Consider the following 17377-nt stretch of genomic DNA (forward strand, 5'->3'; position numbering starts at 1 on the left):
GTCCACTCAACGGAACGATAGAGTCCAGCACGGATACAAAATCTGTATCCGCAACTGATCTGCAATCCACAAACATGGTTTGCAGAATGAGACGTGCTCTTAGGTACACACATGTGCAACCCCCCCCCCCCCCCCGAAGAGTTGCCATGGAAGCAATCCATCTCCCGCCAGAAAGGTGGGTACTTCTACCCACTGGAGAATGGCTACATTACCACTGCTCTGCCCTCAGCTGTCACCAGCCTGAAGCTTACTCTGTATGCAGTGTAAATCCAATTCTAGAAGCAGCAGCAAAATCCTATACACTTGTACATGCATGGCAGATCTTTTCTGCTAATCACTTCAATGCACTGCAGATGGAAAGGACAGATGACAATCATCCAGCAAAGCAACACCCATATTAACACTCAGCATATAGCCACAGGGTAACATACTGAACTTAAGAAGAAACCCTACAGCTTCTGATAATATTTCCAGAATCAACTCTGGAATATCAATGTGCTCAGGAAGGACTTCTTTGTGTTGATCACTTTTGCAATCGAGTACAAGTTTCTTTATGACCCCCTGCATAATTCTATCCCTCTCTAAAAATCCATCACTTACATCCTCTCCCCGTGCCCAGTGCTCTGACGATGATGCCAACCTCAACATCTTAGTGGTCTGCCTCTCTCAAATGACCCCATGTTTTCTTGAACAGAGATGCACATACATGGAATGCTCTCTTTGAGCTGGTATGGAAGGCCACTACCCTCTATTCATTTAATCTTTCTTGATGCCTACCATGACACCTACAAGCAATTTGTTCACTGTCCTCTACTCTATTTACTTTATTTATCTGTTGAGTGAACTACTCATTTATGTGGGGATAGGAAGTCCAGTGATCAGAGACAGGTCATAAGGAGACTGGAATTAAGGCTGGGAATTGATGTTTGGGGTCAAATAGTTGATAGGATGGAGGGATGATGGGGGGGAGGAGTGGGTTTAACTTCATAAAAAGTTCACCAACAAACTTTGTGCCTACCATCACACTGATCACTTTGCTTGTGGTTCCACTGCTCATCCTCTGTCTTCTTAGACTGCACATTCTTCTGTGTAGCGAATGTGTCTCTGTGTTTGGAGCTCCCCAGTTCACAAGGGGTGTGCATGCTGCCCCCTCCCGCCCCCCACAGGGCTGTGCTAAATGGTAGGTCACTCTGGAGGAGGGGGTGTTGCGATAATTGGGCCTATAATTTCCCCCTAATTGTGAGCTAAGCTATGAACAGTGTGTGAAGGTTCAAAAAAATGTCACAATAACCTATAACAACAAATATTGATGGGAAAAGGTGCAATAAAGAGACAGACTGAATTAGTCCAAAAAAAAGGCCTACTGCCATAAATCAAGGACCATGTTAAGATCATGCCTGATAAACAAAACAGTGTGGGGCTGGAAATCAATGAACCAAAATTGGTGTGTGGGAAATTAGATCTAATTGGTGGACAAAATAATGAGAGGAAGGGCTATTCTGCTCATTACTCCCCCTTTTGGGGTCCTTAAAAGAAGAGGGGGGGGAAATCAGTGGAGGAGAAAAGCTGGTTACTGTGACACTGGCTGACTGAAGGATGAGAGAAGGGAAAGAAGTGAGCTTCACCATCATGTCTGCCATGCCCACCATCTCCTGGGACCCCTAATCCTGATCAGACCAGGCCTGAAAAAGGGACCCAGAAGACACTGCAACCTCCACCATCTCCAGATAAATCCTGAACACCACCTAGGATGTGAGACTTGGTCGCCTCCTTCCCCCAACTGTCCTTTTCCTTTCCTGCCTTATTTCTTCTCTTTTCTATTTCTCTCCTTTTCCCTTGTCTCTTAAGAGTCTGGCTTAGCCAGTCAAGACTGATATTTTGCAACATGCTGAAAGCCTGTGACCAGAAAAAAGCAGCTAGAAGCAATGCCCTAAACAGCCAGGCACTGGCACATGTTTGCAAGGTCTCAAAGTAGCTGATAAGACCGTGTATTGTGCCTGTGGTGGATTGTTTTTTGTTGTTGTTGTTTTTAAAGCAGTGAGGTTGCAAGTTAAATTCAACACCAGAGACAGAAGCTGCAGTTTTTAAATCTTTGCGGTTCTTTATTTCCCCTTTTGCGTATGTGCCTATCTTGTTTTGTCTTCTAGGAATTGGGATTGGACTTTAACAGCAGCAGCAACACTGACAGCTTCAGCCCATTTCAACTAACTTCTCTTTTCTCCAAAAGGAAAGCTACCACCATCTTTAATACCATCTGGGAGATGGTCAGACAAGGGAGAGGTTCCTTCTATAGACTCCCCTCAGCTAAAGGGAAAAGGAAAAAAAGGATGTTAAAATGAAAGCCTTACTTAGTAACTTACCCTTCAAATGCTTTAACTATTTTCCTTCTTTTCTATATCTTTAATAAAAGATTAACGGATGTTTAACGGTGTTTGCCCTGGTACAAAGCATATCTGTATATCATTCTGTATATCAACCCCTGAACCTCGTTTAACACTCTTTAATGTTGGACAATTTTAGGGTAATGTTAATACCTTTAAAAATAACAGGAGTACTTGTGTTTGCATATGCAAACTAGACACAATCAACTCAGGGCTAAATAGGGATTGGGAATGGCTGAGCCATTACAAACATTGAATCTATCTCCCCTTGTAAGTATTTTCACACTTGCTTCTTATCAAACTGTCTGTACTGAACCATCTTGATTATCACTTCAAAAGTTTTTTTTCTCTTACTTAATTGGCCTCTCAGAGTTGGTAAGACAACTCCCACCTGTTCATGCTCTCTGTATGTGTGTGTATATATATCTCCTCAATATATGGTTCACTCTTTATGCATCCGAAGAAGTGGGTTGTAGCCCACGAAAGCTTATGCTCTAATAAATTTGTTAGTCTCTAAGGTGCCACAAGTACTCCTGTTATTTTTGCGGATACAGACTAACACGGCTGCTACTCTGAAACCTGTTAATACCTTTAACTCTTTGGGCCCATATATTCCATTAAATTAATGCAACAGGGGCCATTGTCTCACCTCCTCCCACGCCCGCTGAAGGAAGATTTGCATCCACAGGGGGATGTGTAGGAATAGTCCATGCACTACCCTGAACAGACTGATCGTCCGCAATTACCAGGGCATACAAGCAGGAGGGAAGATTTCTTGTGCCTTCTTCTCTGTGCACCCACAAGGACCAGGAACAGTCTGGCCCTAATAAAGGAAGACATTAGCTGACAAAATGCACCCACACACAAAGACAGCTGGGGAAATCAGAGCTGCATTTTTATGTTTCGCTGGTTCGCTTTAGCTCTATTTCCCCAAAAACATTCCTCAGTATTGAGTGACCTTATGACCTAGTCAACATGTTAGCTGAGCTCTGCTACTTTATGCCCATTGCTATAACTGATCTACCTGGATAAGACAAACTAATACTTGTCGGGGGGCAAAATTCTCTAAGATTTGCAGTGAATTTTGTCTCAGATAGTCTCCTCAAGCTACATGCATAGAACCTCCATTGACAGAAGATCAGCATGAGAAGAGAGAAGATCAAAGATATCAATCATGCACATCTGAAAGCAACATTTTGACCAAAACATGGTTAAACCAATTTCAATGTCTTTTACACTTAGAGCCACACAGTTAAAGGCTTAAAGGAACCATCAGATCACCCAGTCTGACCTCCTGTCTATCACAGGCCACCACCATCACCTAGCAGCTGCACACTAAACCCAGCAACCAAAATTAGACCAAAGGACTACAGCCCACAAAAGACTAAATACAGACCGATAATAGGAGGGACCTAGGTGCACCAATGCCAGAGGCGCCTGCAATGGCAAGGTCAAGTGAGATATACCCAGATAACCCCGGCCAGTGACCTGCACTCCATGCTGCAGAAGAAGGTGAAAAAAACCCAAGGTCACTGCCATCTCCAATGTCAAATATTTTACCTTGCTCTTCCATTTCCTAGTATACAAGTGATTTTTATTTCCTTTTTACAAATATGTCAGATTTGTGATACTGCATCTGTAGTGTCAGGAGACACGGCAGAATATGCTGTGTGCAGCTTTCTAGTTGCAGGAAAATTAGTCGGTGTTGTAGCTCATTGTTTCTTTGCTGGTTGCTGTTATTGAATGGAGAACAGTAGAACTGAAAGACCTCTTCACCACTATGGTACCGCACAGGAATGACAATATGTTGTCAGACGCTTGCCTTGTTTCCGAGAGATCTTAATCTCTATTGAAAAAGCTCCCTTTTTCGATTTCCGTATCAGCCCTCTCAGTGTCGATAAAGAGAATTACTTGGGCATTATCAGAAACAGTTTTATTTCAATAAAGAGCCGGTGAAAAATAAACACGCCTTTATCTCCGAAGCAACCACTGATGAAATTGGAACATATGAGAATTCTATCAGATACCTTAAACAACAGTGATTTAATGTGGAGACAAAAGCACTGCCCTTCTCCCACTGTCAAAGGAGTTTCCCTTGAACACCTCTTATACAGCTTCAGTACAGGACATAGACTTTCTAAAACTCTATCCACTCAACCACTTTTAAACCTAAAGAGGATAGAACGTAGCATGGCTTTCATCAATAGCCTGCAAGCTTTAAATGGTTGTGATTAATCCCTTCTTCAAGTAAAGGTCCAGAATCTGGCCAAGCTCCTGAGGGGTTGATTCATAGATTTATTTATTTTTTTTAAAAGGCCAGAAGGGACCATTAGATCATCTAGGCTGACCTCCTGTACAACACGGGTCATAGATGTGCACTCAGTTATCGAAGGGATGCAAATGGAGGGGTGGATATAAGAAGCTCTCTCCCTTGCACACTTGTGGAGGGGGTCACCAGAATCCTCTGGGGCAGTGGTTCTCAAACTGTGGGTTGGGACTGCTAAAATGGGGTCTCCAGGGCTGGCATTAGACTTGCTTGGCCCAGGGCTGAAGCCCAAGCCCAAGCCCCCCTGGAGCTGAGGCTGAAGGCGGGGCTTGGGCTCTGGTTCAGGCTTCAGTCCTCCCTCCTGGGATCGTGTAATAATTTTTGTTGTCAGAAGGGGACTGCAGTGCAATGAAGTTTGAGAACCACTGCTCTGGGGGAAATCACAATTCCTGCTTGCACCTTCTTTGGTTCCAGTTATCTGAAGGAGGTGGAGCTCATTTATTTGCCTGGTGGGGAGGGTTTGACAAAGGAGGTTATTCTATTTATGTGAGATTCTTTCCTGGCATTATTTATCTTTAGCAAGTTTGGGTAGCTGTGGAGGCCCTTGGATAGGAGCTTTAGAAATAAAATTGTCTGACCAGAAAAGAGTTAATCATCAGACAAAAACAGCAACAAGGTAAAAACAAATTCCAATATGTACAACTATAACAACATGCTCATGCACCGTCAACACGGTGGGAACCCAGAACCTCCATTAGCATTAGCATTGAAGAATAGACTGCTACCACTTGAGCTACAGGGCTAACTACAAAGCCAGCAGCAAGAGAAAGCTATTATCCCAGAGACAAGATAATTGCTGGTGCAATGTGCTGATCAAAGGGAAGGTCTGGGGGAGCCTACCCAAGCTCTCCCTTCCTAACGGTTAAGCACTGGAATAAATTGCCTAGGGAAGTTGTGGGAATCTCCATCATTGGAGATTTTTAAGAGCAGCTTAGACAAACACCTATCAGGGATGGTCCAGATAATACTTTGTCCTGCCATGAGCGCAGAGGACTGGACTAGAAGACCTCCTGAGGTCCCCTCCAGTCTTACGATTCTATCTTGAGAGTTTAGGAGAGCTCCTGTGCCATGTGGTGTCCCAGAAGATGGGATGGGACACTAGGGCCATTGAGCATGGTCAGGAGAAGGCAAGCCTGGCATGGCACAGCTGAGCTCTCCCCCATACCCCAGCTGCTACAGCTGCTCTGGCAGCTCCCAGGTGTTCTCTGTACAGCATCTGATGCTGTGGTGGCAGCCTGAGCCTGATTTTTTAGAAGGGTTGTGTTTAGTTTTGTTAGCAAACAACCAACATTTTCCCCAGGAATACTATCAACACAAAGGAAATGGTAATTTTAACAGCTTATAAAACTACTAAACCTGAATGGAATTTCATGAGACAAAGAAAAGGCACTTCTCTAGCCCAGGGGCTTTCTTCTTGTTGAACTGTATAGACCTGCCACAAACAAAGGATGTGCAAGAGGTTCTAAAAATAAATATATTAATAAATAAAAGAATAATAAATTGTAAGAATGTTTTATAATGAAAAGCCTGAGCCAACCTAAATACAGGGATCACTGGCAGTGCTCCTTCAGTTCAGCTGATTTTTTGTCACAGATGCCACGGCAGTCATGTATTCCTTGATTTTATTTTATTTTATTCCCATGACTTGTTGACATTTTGGCACATGCATATGACGATAAACAGGTGAACCAATTTATCTGGGAACCGTAGAGAGCTGCCAAATAAAAGCCTGGGCTGCATGAAATGCTAAGTAAACCAATGCTCTGCAACAACTCTATGGGGTTCAAATGAGTATACCAGCGAACCGTCAGTGAGAGCTTTAGGCCCAAATTTTCAAAAATGGCCACTATATTTGGGTGCTTCTGTTTTTTTTCTGAATGGAAACAGCCTGATTTTCCACAGTAATAGGCACCAACCACTCTGCACTGATTTGCAGTGGAATCGTGGATGCGCCGCACCCCATACAAGTCATGCCTGAGAGCACCTCAAGTTGAGCACCCAAAAATTGGAGAATCCCAAATTAGTGAACCCTTCAAAAATCGAGTCTGAATTCCTCCCTTCCCACAATTCAATGGAAAAACTGTTGAGTGCAGGGCAGAGCATATAAGAAGGTTGGCTCCAGTACGGCAACTATTATTTTTGTATCTGACCATGGTTATCACAGCACAAATCACAGTTCTAGTTACTTGCAGTACAAGTGTTATTTAGACTACAAAACAATACCTACGTTGCTGTATTTAAATTAATTTCCCCATAATTTTTAGTCTTTTCAACATGACCACCATGTGACTTTCCCTAAAAAGTGCCACATTAAAAAGACAAGATATAATTACAGGGACAGATGATGATCTGAGTTACACAGGTGTTACTCAGTGGAGTACAGATTAACATCAGTGTAACCAATCAAAATCTGGCACATTATCTTGAATTAATTTTTAGCGTCCCTAATAGTAAGAGACAAAGATCTAGATGGAATCCTGAATTGCAACACCCTTTCTGATGTTCCAGCCTTGGGTCTCTCCTGAACAGATGCTGCCAGATGTGTGGTGAAGATATGTCAACTAGGATCCAGACTGAGACCAAGGTCATTTCTCTTGTGCTAGAAGACCTAGATTTGAACCTCATTCTTCAAAGTTTGGGGAACTGAATAAGTAACCAAGACACTCATTGGAATCTTGTGTCTCTGCATTCAAGTGAAAACAAGCAGGATAGGTAGGGAGGAGGAGAGTTTGGGACGGTGATCCTGTGGGGTGCTGAGCACTTACAACTCCAACTGAAGCCAGTGGAAGCTGCAGCCTGCCCAGGCTCAGAACTCCCAGCGATTCAACTATTTAGCTTTAGTATTCTACGGCCAAACTTCCTTTTCTCCAATGCATCACTAAATTCCACCTACGTGTTTATTTTTGATCAACTCCTGTATCAAAGGTATAATCCTGTCTTTGTGGCAAAACAGGGGTGTGTTCTCTCACATCACAGCCTGCAAGCGGGTTCAAGCAATATGAAGATACAGCATTTAAAACAAACAAAAAACAAAAAAACCATGGCTCCTAGAGTGGAGGTTAGAGTGCAACTGGAGGAAACTCAGTAGATCAAACCCCAATGCTTATAAAAGGAAGAAGAGGACATTTAAAAGCACTGCCTACCCAGAGCTGATCATCCATTCCGGGTGGGTTCTTTTTAATAAAAGCTCCATAATATGTGGCTATATTTCGGTGATGAGAATATTTCTTTAGCATGTTAATTTCCTGTTTGATCTCCTCCTCTTCATCCTGGGATAAGAAAAAACAAAACTCAGTGACACCAAAGAACACATTTCACAGATTATTCATTGGTATGATTTCTCTTCATCTTTGTTGCAGTTAGTTAATTTAAGCAGGCCACATCTCTGCCCCCTCCCCACCCTCCACCTGCACTAATTTTGCTTCTGCCCCTTATTTAGGTCTGTGCTTCACAATGTGGCACATGTTCAATCCTAGTATAAATAGGTGTAATTCCAATTTAAGGCAATGGGACCCATGGCTGAGCCTTGGAAGGTTAAGAGTTATGACTACAGACTTTGAAAAAGGTAATTTTTAGGTGAATTTAGTGCTTGTGATAAGCACTGGTTAAGAGGCCTGAACATTGAAGTCTTCTCCTTCTCCTAGGAAAACCACTTTGAGGGTACAAAAAAGCAGTTCAGTTTCCAAGCATATTCAGAACTTGGCCTTTCTTCTAAGGGCTGGTCCACACTAAGCCCCCAGTTCGAACTAAGATACGCAACTTGAAGTCGAAGTATCTTAGTTCGAACTTAAAGGTACTTACTGCGGGTCCACACGCGGCAGGCAGGCTCCCCCGTCGACTCCGCCTACTCCTCTCGCGGAGCAGGATTACCGGCGTCGACGGCGAGCACTTCCGGGATCGATTTATCGCGTCTAGACAAGACGCGATAAATCGATCCCAGAAGATCGATTGCTTGCCGCCGAACCAGCGGGTAAGTATAGACGTACCCAAAGACGAGTTACCAGCTGTGATGAGGTGAACCGACCGGCTCGTTTTACACAGGCTACAAAACAGTCATCACATGGTAAGAACTTTAAATCACAGTGACATGGGCTGGAGTCAGACAGCCATAGCACATAAAAGGTTCCAGAATCTCTTACCAGATTGTTGACCCTCTTGGCCAACAAGGATAGATTATACATCTTTATTGGCAGCTCAGTTACTATTTACTTATTCATTTTACATGGTTTAGTCTTTCAGAACTCTCTGAAGATAACTATTTGGGCTCAAGGGTGTACCATACACGAGTTGCTCGGCAGCTCCATCACCTTCACTATAGGTACTTTTCTACCCCTGCTGCCAATGGCCCATTTGGATTATTCCAGAAAGCAAACCTTGGTACAGAAGTCATCCCATGGTCTTTGCCACTCTGAAATCAACTCACAATCCAAATCAGACAGTAGCTAAAAAGTATGTTTACAAAAAATTAGAATTTATTCATGTTAAGGAAAGGTTATGCAAGCTGAGCTGGGAAGTTCAAAGGCCGAACTGCAAAACTCTGAGATCACTCTGCTGTGCTTAAGTATTGTAGAGCATGTCGGATTTGAGATTTAAATATATAATTATCAAAAGCATGTACACTCAGTGACTGAGTTAGACAGGCACTAGGAAGATCGAGCCCATCCAGACAATTTCAGAATATTCTCATGAGGACAAATTCAGTCCTGGTGGAACTCCTTTGACCACCGTGGAGTTGGGCTAACTTGCATGTGGGTTCAATTTGGCCTGCAAAACATCAAGAGTTGAACTAGTCTTTTGGTAGAAGAATTATGAGGATACACATTTTTGGGTTCTATTTCTTTTGCTTGTTTTCTTTGTTTACACTGGACTTGATCTGAGGAAGCCTAATTTTATTTTATGTTGATTCTAGGATTCTAGTATGTTGAAATCCCAGTGTCTGTAGAACAGGAAAGAGCAGTTAACACCTTGTTGTTGATTAGCTTTATTCTAAAGAGCCCTGAATAAATGTTGCCTCCTTCCTCCTCTATTACCACCCCATCTGTTTTGTTCTGACTTCAGTTTTATAAACTAGCAAATAAAGAGACACCCTGGTGATCAGCTAATCTGCAAACATGAGCTCTTTCTAAACAACTGTATTTTCTGACCAGATGTCTCCCAACACATGGGGAGAAGCAGTGATTTCTTTCTTTACTACAGAGAGTGACTAAATTATCATAGTCTTTAAGAAGGAATTCAGAGAAGAGCTGCAAAAATGATTAAGGGACTGGAGAAACTGACACAAGGAAAGATTTAAATGAGCTAATTAGGTATAGCTTGGGTAAACAACAACCAGTTTTATTGTCTACAAGGATCTGAAGATTGTAAACACCAAAGAAGGTTAGGAATTGGCATAAAGGGTTATGAGTAAGGACATGTCTATACGTACAGTGCTGCAGCCGATGGTGGGCAAACTACGGCCCAGGGGCCACATCCAGCCCTTCAGACGTTTTAATCCGGCCCTTGAGCTCCTGCCAGGGAGTGGGGTCAGGGGCTTGCTCCGCATGGCTCCCGGAAGCAGTGGCATGTCCCCCCCTCTGGCTCCTACACGTAGAGACAGCCAGGGGGCTCCACAAGCTGCACCTACCCCAAGCGCCACCCCCACAGCTCCCATTGGCCAGCAAACAGGGCCAATGGGAGCTGTAGGGGCAGCGCCTTTATACAGAGCAGTGCGCAGAGCCACCTGGCCGTGCCTCCACCTAGGAGCCGAAGGAGGGACATGCCGCTGCTTCCGGGAGCTGCTTGAGGTAAGCGCCGCCCAGAGCCTGTACCCCTGACCCCCTCACACACCTCAAACCCCTGCCCCAGCCCTGATCCCCCTCCCACCCTCCAAACCCCTCGGTCCCACCATCCTGCACCCGAGAGCCCGCACCTGCAGCCAGAACCCTCACCCCCCCACCCTCACTCCTGTCCCAGCCTGGAGCCCCCTCCCGCATTCTGTACTCCTCATTTCTGCCCCCACCTCAGAGCCCGTACCCCCAGCGAGAGCCCTCACTCCCTCCCGCACCCCAACCCCCAATTTCATGAGCATTCATGGCCCACAATACAATTTCCATACCCAGATGTGGCCCTCGGGCCAAAAAGTTTTCCCACCCCTGCTCTATGCTGATGGGAGAGAGCTCTCTCCAGTCGGTATAATAAAACCACCTCCACGAGTGGCAGAAGCTACGTCAGTGGGAGAAGCTCTACCCACCGACATAGCGCTGTGCACACTGGCACTTATGTCGGTGTAACTTGTCACTCAGTGGGGTGGTTTATTCACATCCCGAGCAACATCAGTTCTATGACATAATATGTAGCGTCGACATAGCGTTAGACTTATTACAGGGTGACCTAAAAGCCATCTCTTCTCCTGTTGTTCTACTGTACTGCCAGAAACTTTTGCTTGGTTTTATTTGTCCAGCAGAACAGTGGAATCTGCTGGCAATTTAACAAGTGCACAGACTGTTACCTGGGGTTTTTAGAACTCCCAACAGGGGCAACTTAACTATTTTACTCCAGGTGGTGTAAGGAATAAATTAACAGGAACATAGCACTTCCGTTTGATAAGATTTATGCAAGTAAGCGTGCTTTATTTAAAACTGCAATTTATTAATTTAAGCACGTACAAACATAAGCAATAGGTTTAGAATATTCCAGATATTTACCTAATATCGGGAACGGTATTCAGTAATTAACAGCAGGTTTGCAGTGGCCAGTTTCTTACCCACCGGGGAGAAAGGGTGTCAGGAAAAATGTTTTTTAAGATGGCTTTTGAGGACTGCTTTAAAGTACACTTTATTAGCTAATTTTTTATAACTAACATTTACAAAACACATAGATTATAATGATCCCTACTATATTATTACTTTTTTTAACTTTTAATATGAAAGGTGTTTAGACTTAAGGTTTTTTAACCACCAAGGTTTTTAGTTTTAATTGCTTACTTTTTGATTTTTCTCCCATTCTGATTAGCAGAAACTGTAGCTAGTTTTAACCTTGCTTTTAAAAGCCTGTTTTTAAATTAACCCTTAACTATGTGGTGTTTTATTACTTTAGGGTGGCTGAATGCACATAATATGGTTGCAATTAACTTGATCACATTCTGGGGTATACACACCCCTCAAATCCAGGTCAACAAGACCAACAAAGGACGATCTAGGCCACTGTTTTTCCTCACAAGGAAATTAGATTCCAATATCATCTACCCATTGGCTCCAGCCCACCTCTGCTCCTAAGCATCCCATCCCAGGTAGAAAGACACCTGGTTGCAGTTTACACAAATGCTGTATGATACTTTAGGAGTTCAGAATGGTCTCAGACTGGGAGAATGGCTGCTGGGAACAGCAGCTGAGAGGAATTAGAGCCTTTTTATGAGGACATCATATTATTTTAAATATATGACCATCCTAGTTGCCACTTTTGTGCTGGACACAAAACCTCAAAGAGCAGAGTAGTACAGGCAAATAAAGGGTTAGGGCTGGTCTACACTAACCCCCCCACTTCGGACTAAGGTACGCAAATTCAGCTACGTTAATAACGTAGCTGAATTCGAAGTACCTTAGTCCGAAGTTACCGCGGTCCAGACGCGGCAGGAAGGCTCCCCCGTCGATGCTGCGTACTCCGCTCGCCGAGCTGGAGTACCAGCGTCGAAGGCGAGCACTTCCGGGATCGATCCGGGGCACTTCCGGGATCGATCCGGGATCGATTTATCGCGTCTTAACCAGACGCGATAAATCGAACTCAGAAAATCGATTGCTTACATCCGGACCCGGATGTAAGTGAAGACGTACCCTTAGGCACGCCCAAACCCTAAAAGCAGACATGAACCAAAACGTTCAGACATGAGTGTCTAAAAGTTGGGCACTGAACTAAAAGCAGCCTAGTTTTCAGAGGCTCATTGGCAGTGCTCACTGAAGTCAGTGGGACTTGTAGGCACTCTGGAACCCCTGAAAAATCACGGCACTTTTATTTAGGTGCTCTATTATTAGGGTCTTTTCATTGCAAAGAAGAGGCTCAACACTTGTAGAGGAAGCTGAAAGCAAGGAGGAGCCAGCAGTGTATGACCTGCCAACTTGCTGCAATTACCAGCAAGTGCTCCACAGGCCTTCAGTAATCCACAGACCACAGGTTTGGAAGCACTCTGCTAATGAAAGTGGAGAGAAAAAGGCAAGAACATTTGGAGCCCAGGTTTTATTTTGGGTCCCTCTTCAGGTTAAAATTATTTTAAATAAAGAATAAAGCCGAAACACAAAGATCAAACGCTGAAGATCAATGTGGTGTGTCAGAGACTTTCAGTGACAGAGATAAACAAAAGTGTGAATTCTGATTAAATCACAAGCGGTGGGACATCAGATAAACCCTTGATGGGGTTTATTTCTAAAAAAAAAGGAATTACTACGCCAAGGGTACGTCTATACTTACCTCCGGGTCCGGCGGTAAGCAATCGATCTTCTGGGATCGATCCCGGAAGTGCTCGCCGTCGACGCCGGTACTCCTGCTCTGCGAGAGGAGTACGCGCATTCGACGGGGGAGCCTGCCTGCCGCGTCTGGACCCGCGGTAAGTTCGAACTAAGGTACTTCGACTTCAGCTACTAACGTAGCTGAAGTTGCGTATCTTAGTTCGAAGTGGGGGGTTAGTGTGGACCAGCCCCAAGATCTGGCGCTACTGTAGCTGCTCAATCCTAAAGTAAAAGCCTCATAAGCCGTAGACAATAACAGCAGTCTTTTTTTCCATGCTTTTATCTCCATCAGTTTTATTACAATAATCTCTGTGAAGTAGGTCACATTGTATGTGCAAGGGCCAGCGCCTTAAAAATTAATCTTAGTCCATAATTCAGAGATCGTAACTACACACACTGATCAAATGCAGTAATTTGGGGGCAGCTTTCTGCAACCTTCTGTACCATACAATTAGGGGGAACGCAGTTAAGGACAACTAAGCACTGTGACCAGGAGCCTTAGGGATTCTACAAAACAAGTTCGCTTTCAGCACTGTCAGTGATGAGCGTGATGGAGTAGCTGTTGGCTGATTTATCACACAGGGATTTTCCATTGTGAAGTGCAGATGACTCCTTTTGCATCTGCATTTTTCTTTCTACAGCTGGTCAGGTGATACTTGCAATCTCTTGTCATTTGTATATTTCTCCTACTTGCTTTTTCATGGCTGGGGTTGTTTGAGGGTTAGTAGGAGTTATAATAAAGCATTTAGGAGTGGCAGGGGAAGCAAAACAGAGGCCAGGCTGTGGTAGGCTTTCTGCTTTTTTGCAGATTTGTTTTTTCAGAATTGCTTAATGTACATTTTAAAAAAAAACCTTTGTTTTTAAATAGGGGTAAGTGCAACACGAGAGCTAAATAATTAAATAGCTGAACAGAGTATCCAATCAATGCCAAATATTTGGATTTGGACCTTTAATGTTTTAGGTTTTCACACCCATCAATATAAGAAAAGCAGGAAGCGGAGCACTTGCCATCCTGGCTTTCCTAAAACAGAGTCAAAAGGAAAAGTGATAATTGCTGCTCATTTTTGTTGGCTATGCCCTGCCTACATCATAACTGAAATTGTAATAAGGTGGATTCAGATTTGAATCCCCCAGATCCAAACCCACCCCTGCGTGGTGATTCAGATCCTAAGCCAGAAGGCTCTTGTTTTCAGATGTGTCCTAAGGGGGGAGGAATCTTGCAAGATCAGCGTGTCTCACTAGATTTTTGCTACTTTCTTCCAAAATCTGTAGCAAGCAGCTGATGAAATTTAGGGTACTGACTGCCACTCTGACCCAAATTTAGCCCTAGTTTGGTGTCAAAAGGGAAATTTAGAGTTCAGGCTAAAATCTAATCCAGACCCAAACAAACCTCGTGGGCTCATCATTTACCCATTTTTGCCACAAAGTGGCCTGGCTATCTTTGTTGAATCTCACCTGTCCATTTCCTGTATAATCTGATTTCTGGAAATTCTGAGGTGAACTATACTAGGGGATATTTTTTCCACCTCCTTCCCACCTCACTTACATTTATTTACTCTTTGTTTCCATACGTCATTTTTCTCTCTAAGGCAGGGCTGCCCAGAGGATTCAGGGGGCCTGGGGCAAAGCAATTTCGGGGGCCCCTTTCATAAAAAAAAGTTGCAATACTATAGAATACTATATTCTCGTGGCGGCCCCTGTGGGGCCCGGGGCCTGGGGCAAATTGCCCCACTTGCGCGCCCCCCCAGCAGCCCTGCTCTAAGGTAAAGCTAAACATGCTTGTGAGGCCTATTGACTACTCTTATCTCTATGTATCTATGTAGTTTTGTACGTTATATTCCTGAAAAAACTAATTCAAAAATGTTAATTAAAAAAATAAAGGTGGGAGGATCTGGATCAAATCCTATATGCTGAAATTTTTAATTTCATTTAAAAAACAAAATCTTGATCTCAAATCTGGCATTGTTTATCCAGGCAGGAACTTCGCAAGGCGTGATTCCTTCTTGAATAAGGCTCTTTCTTACTAAGTAACCTTCTCAAATGCATCTGTTTAGGCTTCCAAGAAGTACAAGAATTACACTGCTTTTTCTTCAGTGGCCTTTTGGGAAATGGTTAGAAGTTCTTTCCCATTAATCTTGTTATTCAATTAATATCTGGAAAAAATTCATTTTCTCAATCTCATGTAAATTCCATGTTTATGTGATCACTGCAATACATTTTTTTCTATGACTATGAAACTGTGTTAATTAGATACATATAGGGTACATCTTCATTGCAGCCAGGGGTGTGAGTGGCAGCAATGTAGACATACACATAATATAGTTGGTTAGACTCACTGCAGGACTGGGGACCCTAATTTGGTAACTAGTCAATGACTTATGCATATGAGTAACTTTACGTACATGAATGGTATCATGGACTACAATGGAACTATTCACATGAATAAAGTTTCTCACAAACATCAGTCTTGGTAGGATTGGGGCCTTAGATTATGTTTATTGTTAGCACTAAACAGCTGTATAACAAAGCTTGTATTCAGGACCTGGCCCTGTTCCCACTGAAGTCCAAATGAATTCTGCCATGGACTTCAGTGGGAGCAGGACTGGGCCCTAATACACTTGCTTCTCCCAAACAGAATCCTTTTATGAGTCATCACATTGTTTCACGTGACTTCCCTCCCACTCCTGTTAGTAATTTATGGATATAGAAATAGCCAAAGTAGGATACATTACCCCGGTGACGTCCATAACCTTAATCGCAGCAAGCTGTCCTGTTTTAACATGACGACCCTATGAAAGAATAAAAGGAATAGTTTAATTTTTATTGAATTATATTACATAGTGGCACCAAGAAAATGATTGCAATAGGCCCCAATTCTGTAAAAGTTTACTCACAGGAGTATTCCCACTGACATCAACAGGGCTACTCGTGTGAGTAAGGCTTTTCAGGGCTAGGCCTGGGATGAGTAACCTCATGCACAACACAAGTCTGACATAAATTTGTCACTGTATCACTTTTTCAATAACATTATTAAACAATCTTATTGCTTTGGCAGCATTCCCAACATGACTGATTTTTCTTGAGTACCCTCTGAGCATTCATTGTGTGAAACTTTCATTCCACCCACCATGTGTTTGATCAGTGAGTGAAGGATTCTTAGTGCTTGTTACATTTTCCCCACAAACAAGAGCTCTGCTAGCATCGCTCAGTCCTGAACTACACTCCCTTCATATTCCTGTACTGGGTCTCTCTCGAGCAAAGACAATCATCTTGCTGCAAACTATCCATTATGGATAAATGCCCACTAGGATACAGACTGACACTAATTTCAGTCCATTTCTGTCCCGAGCCAGGGTTTGAACCCAGCCCTAAAGGTAGCATGGTAACACAATGGAACAGCTACCCTCTGACCATTCCCTTTTTATATAAATCAGAGACACTGACAACTGTTCAGTCAGGGCCTGATCCTGAGGAAGTACTGGACATGTGGAACTCAAGCCCCAAAAGAGAACGTGATGTCATTTGGTGACTTCCTATCGACTGAGTTTCGAACAGAGCTTAACACACATTTATTTTATCTATAACAACAAAACCAAACACCCAGACAAAACCATTAAGGATGTAAAAAAATTATTCTTTTGCTTTGAATTTTCCCCCTCTACTCTGAAGCAAAAGTTCACTGTGTGACTGGACAGAGGAGTGACTAATATACCTCTGAGACTGCACTTTGATGCTACATGAGGTCCTGGAGGTGGAACAAATTAGTAGAGTAGACTTAATTTGATGTGGACATATTACAAGACTGAAAACGTGCTAATCGGCATAGCAGTCAACTTCTGAGGAGTTGAGCCTCCATGAATGAACTAGGACAAAAATGAGTCTTTTTATAATATAGATATATATATATAAAACATAAAATCACAGAAAAATGTCCAACCACTCTAGGGTTTAATTCTTGGCCAAACCTCAGGGGGAATTTGCCAAGAAAACTTGGTGGGTAATGATAGATATTAGCATAGTTACAAGGAACATTTTATTTAAATAAATCCCGGGAAGATAAAATGTAAAATTAGTTTTCAATGCCTTAGTTTAGCAATCTGAAGGAATTTTTATAAACAAATTTGTTATTTCACTGTGTTCTAGGTCACACTTTGCACTTATTGAAGCTTGAAAAGTGAAAACTGGCTGGCCAC

The 17377-nt window shown here is 43.1% G+C and overlaps 1 protein-coding gene across 1 annotated transcript in view; it reads right to left on the reverse strand.

The window, feature by feature from the left end:
* The window catches only part of TNIK (TRAF2 and NCK interacting kinase), a 313805-nt gene that overhangs the window by 118914 nt on the left and 177514 nt on the right, over nt 1–17377 (reverse strand). The window contains exons 3-4 of the mRNA XM_065410355.1: nt 15917–15973; nt 7851–7976 (exon numbers count right to left, since the gene is read on the reverse strand). Of these exons, the coding sequence (XP_065266427.1) occupies nt 7851–7976; nt 15917–15973 (183 nt within the window). The remainder of the gene's footprint in view (nt 1–7850; nt 7977–15916; nt 15974–17377) is intronic.

Source organism: Emys orbicularis, chromosome 9, assembly GCF_028017835.1.
Source record: "Emys orbicularis isolate rEmyOrb1 chromosome 9, rEmyOrb1.hap1, whole genome shotgun sequence".
In the NCBI taxonomy this organism is placed as follows: domain Eukaryota; kingdom Metazoa; phylum Chordata; order Testudines; family Emydidae; genus Emys; species Emys orbicularis.